Consider the following 12,002-nt stretch of genomic DNA (forward strand, 5'->3'; position numbering starts at 1 on the left):
TGTAGGGACCAGGTTTGCAGCGGTGCTGGGATCACCCGGGTTGCAGGTGTAGGGACCAGGTTTGCAGCTGTGCTGGGATCACCCGGGTTGCAGGTGTAGGGAACAGGTTTGCAGCTGTGCTGGGTCACTCCTGTTCCAAGACTGTTTCCGCTCCCCGGCAGTTCCCAAACCATATGTAACTGGGAGCCTATTGTGACAGGGAAGTTCTATAATTTGAAGATTGTCCTGCTCTAGCTATCTTTTTCTTCTAATTTAAGTGTGTTATTAAACTTGAGCATCCTCATAAAATAATGGGGAAATTAACTACTTATTTAGAGAGCCATTTTACACTGCCTTTATAAGGATTCTGACTGGGAACAGCCTACCCATTTCTCTATTATTTGGAATAATATATAATGAGAGCAAGTTTCTTTCATGAGAATCTCTAAACCATTTTAAATCACTGTTGTTCTCTTCTCTCCTACACTTTTCTCTGTAATGCTGCATCTCCATGCCAGCAGCCCCATGTCCCCAACTCTGCCACACTTGTTTGCTCATCCACTGCTCTGGGCTCTTTTTTGAACTTGATTGCTTTCTTCCTTACAGTGCAGCTCCCATTCCATCTGTAAGCTCTGTTGTGGTAACCAGCTAGCCTTGGTTGATAAAATAAAGTTCTGTTTCACACAGTTCCCACGACAAGATTTTAAAGAAAAGTGAAAATTACAGAGTCACCATTTTATGTCGAAAGAAAATAGCAATGGTTGTTATTGCGTAAAACTTTACATCTCAGTGAAGCCTTCGTTATCAGAATGTCAATGTTGTGTGAAACAAATGTTGTATGCTTCCTAAGGTGGGATAATAGGAAGTTCATATGAAGATTTCTCACCAAAAACATAGAGCCTAAATAGAATTATGTCTAAAATCATCTTCCTTTCTCAGAAATTATAAAGATAATTAGTCTAGCTATACCACAAGGAAGAAAACCATAGGTTAGCTATGAATGAATCACCCAGTACAATGTTTGTAAGCTACATTACGAAAAAAGTATGATTACTGCTTGTCTTAGTTTCTTTTTTATTGCTCTGATAAGGCACTACAACCAAGGCAACTTGTAAAAGAAAGTTTAATTGGGCTGACAGTTCCAAAGGACCTGAGTCTGTAATGGTGGAGGATTGAAAGCAAAGGCCACAGGAGCAGCTGCTGAGAGCTCACTCCTGATCTACAAGTAGAGGCAGAGCGGGGAGGGGTGGGGGGACAAGCACCTGCTTGCAAGCAAGCATGTGAGCATACTGGGAGTGGCTTGAAGTTGTGAAACCTGAAATGCCCCCAGTGATACACCTTATCTAGCAAGGCCACACTTCCTAATCTTTACCAACAGTGCTACCAACAGGGGACCAAACATTCTAATACAAGAGCCTATGTGGACCATTGTCATGTAAACCACCCTACTGCTATGTTACATAAGCAAGCCATAAGGCTTATTCGTATGCTCATTAAAATCAGCTATTAAAAAGCACCATTGTAATAATTAACAATAAATATGAACTGAGAGAAAAATAAAATTGTTTCATTAACATTGTAGTTTAAGGAAAGTGCCTACATATTTTAGGATTGAATTAGATATCAGAGAATAGATAGCATAATGTCTTGCTTTGAAATACCTTGGCAGATTTAGAGAGGAAAAATCTTTGTATAAGCTAGATATAGTGGTGACCAGTAGCATCATTAGTGGGGCGCAGCAGTTCAAGAGGGCTTCACAATGTGACATTTAACTTAGTGAGGAACAGTTTAAAAAGGTGAAATATAATGGGAGGGAGATAAGTACACAGAACTGAATCTCTTGGAGCTGGAGTTAGAAGCTATTCTGAACGGTAAGCAAGGGTGCTGGGAACAGAACTCAGGCCCCTGCAAGAGCAGTAAATACCCTAAACACTGAGGCACCACTCCGGCAGCAGACCCCATTTTTCCAATCCCTCACTTAGATCTTGTACCATGAAGCCCTCACTGGTTGAGACATGCTTTTTCTGTTTTGTCATCCCTGGGCTGGCAGTAAGTTCTGGTTGCTTTTTTAAGTCAAAATAATCTTCGCCTTTACAGATGAAACTACATGATTTACCTGATAGTTGGCTTAAAGCAGTGTTTCTTAAACTCCCACTATGTCCTTATTTTATCGAGGTAGTAGGTCTAACAGTGATAATTACAGGCTCTTTAGCATTTGATTAAAATTTCCATAGTAAAATACAGTAATTCATCCTGACTAAATGGGATTTTTTAATGATTCTTTCATTTGAGAGGTGCGCAAGGTGGTTTGTAGCCCGCTGCTCTGACTTTCCAAGGTCTCCCCAAAGGCCTGCTGCACCCAGCTAGGAGGTCACTCTTGAGGTGCCCAATGGAGCTGTCCTGTCCTAGCTACACGTGTTCGCTTACGTTTCATGCTTACGTTAAAATATAGCCTTTTCCTACCACTTCTGCCTTCCTGGTCTTCCTGGTGTCTCATCCTTTTAACCCTTCTCTAGTGCCAGCACCTAGATCACTGCACTGGTGTCATCTCCAACATGTGTGTGTGTGTGTGTGTGTGTGTGTGTGTGTGTGTGTGTGTGTGTGTGTATGCGTGTGTATGAACTTCTGGAGTTCTCTTAGTTTTTTCAGGATAATTCAGTTCTGCACTTATTGGTCACTAACCACATACTTTGTCTATCTTGTCCAGGAAACTTGTTTTCCCACAGAGCCTAGCAAAATGGCTGTACTTAGTGCAACCCCAGTAAATGCTGTTGGTTGTTTAACCTATCAATTTTACCAGGTGGCGAGGAATGCCAAGAACATACCTAAAAATTAGTATTGATGAGTTTCTTTTGGAAATTTCAGGCTCGAGATGCAGAGAGCATAATGCTGAACCTTGCAGGGCAGCTCATCATGATGCAGAGGGACAGGTCAGGCCCTCAGATCCGGGAAAAGGACAGTCACCCCAGCCAACGGAAACTCGTGAGTAAAACTAGAAGGCATTTCAAGCCCTGAGAAGTGATTACAGGGTTAGGGTTTATGAACAGAGGAATTTAAGGGGAGAGTAGTGTGTTGTGATTTAGATGTTAAGAACATGTAAAATTCATCTTACAACTGGGTTTAAGAAAGAAGGATAAGACCTAAAATAAGGAAGTGTCTCATTTCTAGCTCTTACTGCTTAGGTACATTTTTGTAGATTTTATTTATTTATTGGGAAAAAAAACCATAGAGGTTGGTAATCATAGGGTTTTTTGGGTTTGTTTTTTTATAGATTTCAGTATATATACTTTGAAAGATTACTATTATCTCAAACTCTAAATAAATGTCCCTTCTTTAAATAAAATTAAAAAAACAAAACAAAACTTATTTTTGAACATCTACAAAGCTAGTACCTGTGAACTTAAGAACCTCCATATTTGGGGGCTGGTGAGATGGCTCAGCGGGTAAGAGCACTGATTGCTCTTCTAAAGGTCATGAGTTCAAATCCCAGCAACCACATGGTGGCTCACAACCACCCATAATGAGATCTGATGCCCTCTTCTGGTGCATCTGAAGACAGCTACAGTGTACTTACAATAAATAAATAATAAATAAATCTTTTTAAAAAAAAAAGAAAGAAAGAAAGAACCTCCATATTTAATAGGAAAAGCAAACTCCAGCAATTCTTGTGTCTCCTCCAGCTGCCGTTCTGTCCTCCTGTTGTACTAGCCCAGTCAGTGGAGAATGTCTGGACTACCTGTCGAGCAAACAAACAGAAGCGTCACCTTCTGGAGGCTCTCTGGCTGAGCTGCGGTGGCTCAGGGATGAAGGTCTGGCTCCCTCTCTTCCCCAGAGATCACCGCAAGCCCCACTCCTTCTTGTCCCAGAGGATCATGCTGCCTTTCCATATCAACATTTACCCCCTCGCCGTGCTGTTTGAAGACGCATTGGTCCTCGGTGCTGTTAATGACACGCTCCTCTACGATTCTCTGTACACACGGAGCAGTGCTAGCGAGCAGCTGGAGATGCTCCTTCCCTTCTGTGTTGTGGAGAGAACCTCTCAGATCTACCTCCACCACATCCTCCGCCAGCTCCTGGTCAGGAACCTTGGCGAGCAAGCCCTCCTTCTGGCTCAGTCCTGTGCTGCATTACCGTACTTCCCTCACGTGCTGGAGCTCATGCTCCATGAAGTGCTGGAAGAAGAAGCTACCTCACGGGAGCCCATTCCCGACCCACTGCTTCCCACCGTGGCCAAGTTTATCACCGAGTTCCCCCTGTTCCTTCAGACAGTCGTGCACTGTGCCAGAAAGACTGAGTACGCTCTGTGGAATTACCTTTTCGCAGCTGTTGGAAACCCCAAGGACTTATTTGAGGAGTGTTTGATGGCTCAGGATTTAGACACGGCTGCCTCCTACCTTATTATCTTACAGGTAACAGTCCTTATGAAGGGGTAAGAATTCATGCTCTTAATTTTAGGAGGGAAAAGGTATGCTCTTATGATAGGGTTTATGGAATTATACTCTTATGGAATGGCCATATTTTCTCTATCATGTATGTCTTTCATTCTAAAGAACTCAGGTTTGCCAAGTGACCAGAGATTTTTTCCTTTAACGTTTTAAAAGTGACATTCCTAAATATTTTGATTGTTCCTAAAAAGGCCTAAAGCAGATTAATGATTTCAGAACATATTTTTTTTTTTTTTTTTTGGTTTTTCGAGACAGGGTTTCTCTGTGTAGCCCTGGCTGTCCTGGTACTCACTCTGTAGATCAGGCTGGCCGCGAACTCAGAAATCCACCTGCCTCTGCCTCCCAAGTGCTGGGATTAAAGGCGTGCGCCACCACCGCCTGGCCAGAACATAATTTTTAAATAAGATTGAAGATATAGGGATGTGTGTACATACGTTCAGACAAACACGCCCCTTAGCATATGGAAGTCAGACGACTCTCAAGTGTTGACTCTTGCCTTCTATCTTCTTTGAGACAGTGTCTCTCCAGCTTTTCCTTACTGCAAAAGCCAGAAGATCTGGGTTTTATGCTTCTGCGGATTCTCCTGTCTCTACCTCCCATATCTTAGTATGGAGTTTCAGGAGACTACAGAGGTTTTCCATGGATTCTAAATTCAGGCCATCAGGCTTACATAGCAAGAACTTAACTACTGAGCCATCTCTGCAGCTGAAATTTCCTTATATATCATATATATGATGTATATGTTCCATTAGCAATACTAGACTAGGGCTGGAGAGATGGCTCAGCCGTTAAAGGCTAGGCTCACAACCAAAAATATAAGAGCAATACTAGACTAGACTAATAAAATGTAAGAAATATCAACTGAGAAAAATGGTACTTTGGGCATTAGTGCATGGATCTGAGTTACACACAATAATAAGTATACTTCATTAGAATATAAAATTTCTAAAAGGATTCTAAATAAACCAGGGCAGCTAAGGATGCTCAGTACTGCCACAGTATTGATGCTCATGACACATTGTTTTTCTCAAAACAATAAGACCCTGAAAAACATTTCATTATTTGATAAAGGGGCTCAAAAGTTTGGTACTTCTGTAAATCTGAAAGGCTATTTTAAAGTTCTTTCATATTACTACAAAGTAGTTTTCATTTATCAAAAAGCTAGCCATAAGCCTAGTTAGAATCTCAGACTGAAGCAGATATCTCATCAACATATTTGCTTCATGACAAGTGACTGAAACCAGAGATGTCCAAGCAGAGGCAAGTGGCCCTAAGAGTCTGGGGTTCACTTGGCTAGCCCTAATAGAAGAAACGTCATCGTCATAAAAAGAGTGAAAGTCAATGCAGCTAGGATTTCTTCTGCTGCCCCTCAGACCCTTGGAGCTCTCCCTAGCTGTGGAGCTGGGAACTTTCCTGTAGCTGGGGCTGGGGCTCAGCCTACCAGGCAGCTTTCCCCGAAAGCAGGCAAGATGCTAGATAGTGAAGAAAGAGCTGAGGATGCTCAATGTGGAACAGTATTGCTTGGTCCTGCCTCAAGCAACAGTTTAGTCAGATCTTCAGAAAATGCTAGAGGAGACAGACCTAAGTTTTTTGGAGTTAGGAAAACCTAGATTTATCTTGCTTTTCTATTGACCTTCAACAATTTAGATAACCCTGTTTCCATTTCCTGTAAAATGGGAATGGTGTAACTTTCCAATCAAAGAGAAAGAAAGGCAATGATGAATGTAGGTGTGCATTGTTAGCTTAGGTGTAACAGGAGTGCAGTGAACTATAGTATGAACTATACAAGCAGGACAACTGCTTCACTCTTGCACATCTGGAACTTTTAAATGCTCCTTTTAATTTTTATTAATACCCCCAGCCAGCCTATTCCTCAGACTGAGAGAAGTGTCAAGAAAAGAACTTCTCTGTCATCCAAAATTGTATTGTATAAATGGAATGTCATATGCTTTGGTTGTTTTTATAGAATATGGAAGTCCCAGCAGTAAGCAGGCAGCATGCCACCCTTCTGTTCAACACTGCACTGGAACAGGGCAAATGGGACCTGTGTCGACACATGATTCGATTTCTTAAAGCCATTGGTTCTGGAGAATCTGAGACCCCTCCATCCACACCTACATCTCAGGTGAGTACAAAATTATACAGCTTCTCTAGGGCATATATCCCAGAGCGTCTTTGACTAAAACCACTGTATGCTGTGTAACCACAGGAGCCCAGTTCAAGTGGTGGGTTTGAGTTCTTCAGGAATCGGAGCATCAGTTTATCCCAGTCAGCTGAAAATGTTCCTCCTGGTAAATTCGGCTTACAGAAAACACTAAGTATGCCAACTGGTCCTTCTGGGAAAAGGTAAAAGAATAAAGACAATTACTGTTTCAGAGCACTTGTCACGCTACATTTCAGGGCATTTAGAACATCAAATCTTAAAAAAGTATTTAGTTCTGTTGCAAATCCTTTTTTTCATCTGCCAGAGGCTTAGAGAAGGCTTCTGTGTTTCTCTTTCCTTTTTCCTTCCTGTTAAGTTCACTTCTGTTCTCTGTAATTTTTATATCTTTGTACTAAAATGGATTTGGATACACTTGTTCTAAATGTAATTAATGTAAATTATTTCTAATGACGAGGGGATCAAATAAAACCTTAGTAATGGGAGCTCTGAAGGACTGGTCCATTTTGAAGACCAAAGACTACATCTGTCATAAGTGGAAAATTGTTTCTAGTGGTATGGCTTGTAAACTCAGTGATCTTGACAAGTCACTGGAATTTCCTCTAGTTAGGACATTCCTGTACTGCTTCTGGTATTCGCTGTTCTTGGCTCTTGTGTTTTTCTCTTCCCTAAGTGTTTTTAGGTTTTTTGTTTTGGTTTTGTCTATTTGCTTGTTGTCTTTATGTATTTGTATTTTTACTGCAATACTTAGCACATGCCAAGAGTCAACATGTTTTATTATGATACTTTATTCTTTTCTTCTGTCACAGTCATTAACACTCCTCCCCCAGTACAAATACACAAGCACAGATGAAAGTCACCACTAAAATACAGCCATAGAAGGATCAACAATTGCCAGCCACAGTCTGAAGTTAAATGCTGCTCAATACCTTACCAAGAGCTCACTGTGTGCTACCTACTATTCCAAGCCTTTGAGTGTTCACATCTTAGTCCTGACAGCTCTGTAGGGTCATTACTCAGTGTGCAGGAGAAAAAACAGAGGCTCAGAAAAACACTGGACTTTGTTCACACAGCTAATGGAAGGTGGAGACCAGATCTGAGAAGTCCTGGCTCAGATGCCAGGCTCTCCTCTTCTGTGGTCTGCTTCTCACTTAGACCTGCTACCTGGTTCCTCCTGGTTACACATTGCTCATATCGATAATAGATGATAGCTTGTATTTACTTGTCATTGATTTTTATAATGCTTATTTTCATATATCTATAAAGTGCAAGTAGAGAGGATTTCATTTTCTCCTCTCTTGTTGGTGTATACATTTGTTTGTTCTTTCTTTTCCCCACTTGAGTTACACACCACCTCCTCCTGGTTTGGCTTCTTTTGTCTCCTGTTTGTTTATTCTTATTCCATATATTTAGTTCTACAAGTTGATCTTAAGAGGTAACTTTGTGCCTGGCATGGTGGTGGATTCCTTTAATCCCAGCACTTGGAAGGCAGAGGGAGAAAGATATCTGAGTTTGAGGCCAGCCTGGTCAACATAGCAAAGTCCAGGACTACACAGAGAGACCCTGTTTTAAAATGAAAAGGGTAGAGGCAAAGTTAACTCTGCTGTCTGTCTACTAGGTTGTGGTATGGCCAAGCCCTGAAGCCTCTTCTTCCCATCCAGGCACAATTAGATAATGGATCTCTTGCTTCCTTTTCCACTTTATCAGTGCTACTTAGAATGGAGTTCTTCAGGAGGCTGTGCTTTAGCTTTCTTCTGTTTCTTACAGATGGAGCAAGGACAGTGAGTGTGCTGAGAACATGTACATTGACATGATGCTCTGGAGGCATGCTCGGCGGCTCCTGGAAGATGTGCGCTTAAAGGACCTTGGCTGCTTTGCAGCCCAGCTAGGCTTTGAACTCATCAGTTGGCTTTGCAAAGAACGTACCCGAGCTGCCCGTGTAGACAACTTTGTAGTAGCCCTGAAGAGACTTCACAAGGATTTCCTGTGGCCTCTTCCCATTATCCCAGCCTCTTCCATTAGTTCCCCTTTTAAAAATGGGAAATGCCGAGCAGGTAATGTAGACTTCAGACATTTTTACAGAAATTATTTATTTTAGATATTTAGATATGTTAGCATTGGTTGACATTCAAGAAACTCTTCATTGCAAATTTAAGCAGATAAAGCCAACTTGTTATACATCAGTTAGAATATCTCCTATTTGACCAAAGATATAAATGAAGTAGAAACCATTATTTCTTAATTCTTTTTGGCTTAAAGTTTAACTCACAAATCTAATCATTATTAAATTATAAACAGGTTGAAAGCTAAATGTAGAAACTCCTACATTTACCTTATTGTGGTAAAGAATTTAGAATGAGTTAGTCAGGAGCCTCAAATAAACTATGCTATGATTTACCATCACCTTGACACTTGTGTCATTTTCCTAAACTTGGAGAGAAAGAACAAAGTCAAACTGATTAAAAAACAAATTTTTTTTCAGTTATTTTAATAAAGATTTCCAGTTGTTTAAACAAAACCTTTGTAATATGGTGGTTGGGAACTTTAGGTCATCTTAAGAGTCAAGGCAAGTCATTCAGTTCAAAAGAATAAAGTGCGTGGCTTACTTAGAGTATGAGACAGGAGGAGGCTCTGAGAGAGTCTGTAATTTCACATCCCTAGTTTTGGATAAAAGAAACAGTATACAGTGACAATTGGCTTTGAACAGATAGTATTGTGAATTGCAGTGAGAGCATCTTGAACACACCTTTTTTGCTTCTGGACTTACCATGCAGTGGGAGAGCAGCTGTTAAAGTCTCAGTCAGCTGACCCTTTTATTACCCCTGAGATGGATGCTGGCATCTCTAACATCCAACGAAGTCAGAGCTGGCTCAGCAACATTGGTCCCACCCATCGTGATGCAGACATAGCCTCATCTCCTGGACCACAAATGCAAGATGCTTTCCTGTCACCATTATCTAATAAAGGTATATATCTAATAAAGGAACAAGTTGTAGCTCTTCTTGAGTTTTGTTTGGGAAATGATTGTGTACCATACATAGCATTTCTAAGGCACAGCATCATTCTTTCCTAAAGAATTAGCCATTAAATATCTGCCTACATAGGTAAATAAGGACAACTTGGCTTTGACTGGGCTTACCATATTTATTTTAGATTTGTAAAATACAGGTAAAAACTAAATAAATCTCTGCAATCAGGTTTTAAAAAGTTTATTATTGTATATGTGTGTCTGTGATGTGTGGAAGAATACACATGTGAAAGTCAGAGGACAACTTTGTGTGATTAGGGCTCACCTTCCAATCTTTTCATTGTAAGTTTACAAGATCAAACTCTGGTTTTCTGTCAGGCTTGGTAGCAAGTTCCTTTACCCTGTGAGCCACTTTGCTGGCCCTTTGCAATTAATTTTGATCAGGAAATACTATCTTTGAAAGCCAGTTAACATTAAAATGTTATAAGGAATTCTATTTTTAGAATAAGTAGACTTTTGTCATAAAAACATACTTCTGTCACTAGTTTTTATTTCATTAATAAAGCTTTTTGTTATATATAATGTCCCTCATTTTACCTCTTGGCTTTCAAAGTCTAAAATATTTATTATGTGACCATTTATAAAAACATACTAATTTCTGCTATATAGTTATAATTAAATTACAAATGAAAGAGATTTTGAAGCAATTTTTGTCGCTCTAGGGTTTTAAATACTAAACCTTCAGTAGTAATTGGGCTGGATTGTGGTTTTGAAGGATTGTTGTTATTGTTTTGGCGGAGGATGGGGGAGCTAATACTGGGGATTGAACCTAGGGCCTCCTGGATGCTAAGCAAGCACTCCCCTCCATTTTCCCAGGCTGCCCCTGAAGACAGGCCCTCCTGTCTCACCCACAGGTAGTTGAGACTACAGATACATTTGCATTACAAGCCCAGATTAATTTTTTTTTCTTACAGCTTTCTTAATGGCCAGGCATTTACCTAATTTTGGGTTATCATTTTATCATCACTGCTGGATGAAGCTTCTGTCATGTGTGAAGGCTTCTAACTTGCTATTACTTTTAATTGTAAAATTAGAATATTTTCCCATCCTAAGGTATATAATTTTTTAATGGTCTGCTAGCTCTTAAAATATGTATGTTGTTCATATAATGGCTATTTTAGCAATAGATTGAATGGTTTTTACTTTGAAATCTTGAAGAGAAGCTAGCATTTTAAAAATAATTAATGTTTGTAATGAAAAGGGAAATGCTCATTTGTGAAATGAAAAGCTCACTTAATAACTTCTGCGATTTCTCCGTCAGGGGATGAGTGCAGCATTGGTTCGGCTACAGACTTGACTGAAAGCAGCTCCATGGTGGATGGAGACTGGACCATGGTGGATGAAAATTTCTCCACCCTCAGCTTGACTCAGTCTGAGCTGGAGCATATCTCCATGGAGCTGGCAAGCAAAGGACCCCATAAATCTCAAGTCCAGCTTCGGTAAGTGTCTCCAAATTTGAGAACACAGAAAGCCCAGTAGGTCTCTTTGTACAGATGGGAAGAGTCCCTTTGTGTACGTCAGCAGCTGTCATTCATACAGATGGTTGTGTTGCTTGCTTTATGTCTAGTTATTTGCTGCACATTTTCATGGAGGCAGGATGTCTGGACTGGTGTGTTGTCATCGGCCTGATTCTCAGAGAATCCTCAGTGGTCAGTCAGATTCTTGGGATTGCTCAGTCTTCAGAGGTGGATGGAGAGATGTTACAGAACATAAAAACAGGGCTGCACGCTGTAGACCGCTGGGCCTCTACAGACTGGTAAGTGTTGATTTCCATAAGCATGGTATCCTTGGCGAATAATGCTTTTTCACATTAGGACCATTATAACTGCAAGGTATGGTAGCACATCCTTTACATGTAGCACTTGGGAGGCAGAAGCAGGCAGATTCCTGTGAGTTTGAGGTAAGCCTAATCTAAACAGCAAGCTTCCCATCATCCAGAGCTGCTTAGATACCCTTTGCCAAAAAAGCAAAAACTTGTAATTCACTCATTTTAGACATTTTTAAGTTTATGGAACTTAAAAAATGCTTTCATATTTATGTTTTAAAGTAGCTTTCCCTTAACCAGTCAGCACTCAGGCACTTGAATGGGTACTGTCCATTGAACAGCTTACAGTGTTGGTTAGTTTATGATGTGAAAGCATAATGCTAGCTTTAAATTTATGCCACACAAGTGATCTTGAGACTGGAACTTAGATTGGTGGTTCTGTGGTTAAGTCTATGTGAAAGACAGGTTATGTAGTCTATATAATTTTAAGACTCCATGACAGTTACTAGCAGTTCCAAATTAGAAGTAGTGTGTGGGAGTTGAGGTCCTGTCTTTGTCAACAGTCATGTAAATCTACTTTTCCTTAATTTGGCTAGGCTGGCTGGCTGTCTAGCATGCCTCCAG

General features: G+C 40.5%; 1 protein-coding gene across 2 annotated transcripts in view; it reads left to right on the forward strand.

Annotated features, from left to right (window-relative positions):
* The window catches only part of Ric1 (RIC1 homolog, RAB6A GEF complex partner 1), an 89,508-nt gene that overhangs the window by 74,488 nt on the left and 3,018 nt on the right, over positions 1 to 12,002 (forward strand). For both annotated transcript variants that reach the window (XM_031390060.1, XM_031390061.1), the window contains exons 18-25: positions 2,845 to 2,961; positions 3,660 to 4,388; positions 6,391 to 6,549; positions 6,634 to 6,770; positions 8,353 to 8,639; positions 9,360 to 9,551; positions 10,875 to 11,052; positions 11,181 to 11,369. In XM_031390060.1, the coding sequence (XP_031245920.1) occupies positions 2,845 to 2,961; positions 3,660 to 4,388; positions 6,391 to 6,549; positions 6,634 to 6,770; positions 8,353 to 8,639; positions 9,360 to 9,551; positions 10,875 to 11,052; positions 11,181 to 11,369 (1,988 nt within the window). The remainder of the gene's footprint in view (positions 1 to 2,844; positions 2,962 to 3,659; positions 4,389 to 6,390; positions 6,550 to 6,633; positions 6,771 to 8,352; positions 8,640 to 9,359; positions 9,552 to 10,874; positions 11,053 to 11,180; positions 11,370 to 12,002) is intronic.

The sequence above is a fragment of the Mastomys coucha genome, unplaced genomic scaffold, assembly GCF_008632895.1.
Source record: "Mastomys coucha isolate ucsf_1 unplaced genomic scaffold, UCSF_Mcou_1 pScaffold21, whole genome shotgun sequence".
Taxonomy (NCBI): Eukaryota; Metazoa; Chordata; class Mammalia; order Rodentia; family Muridae; genus Mastomys; species Mastomys coucha.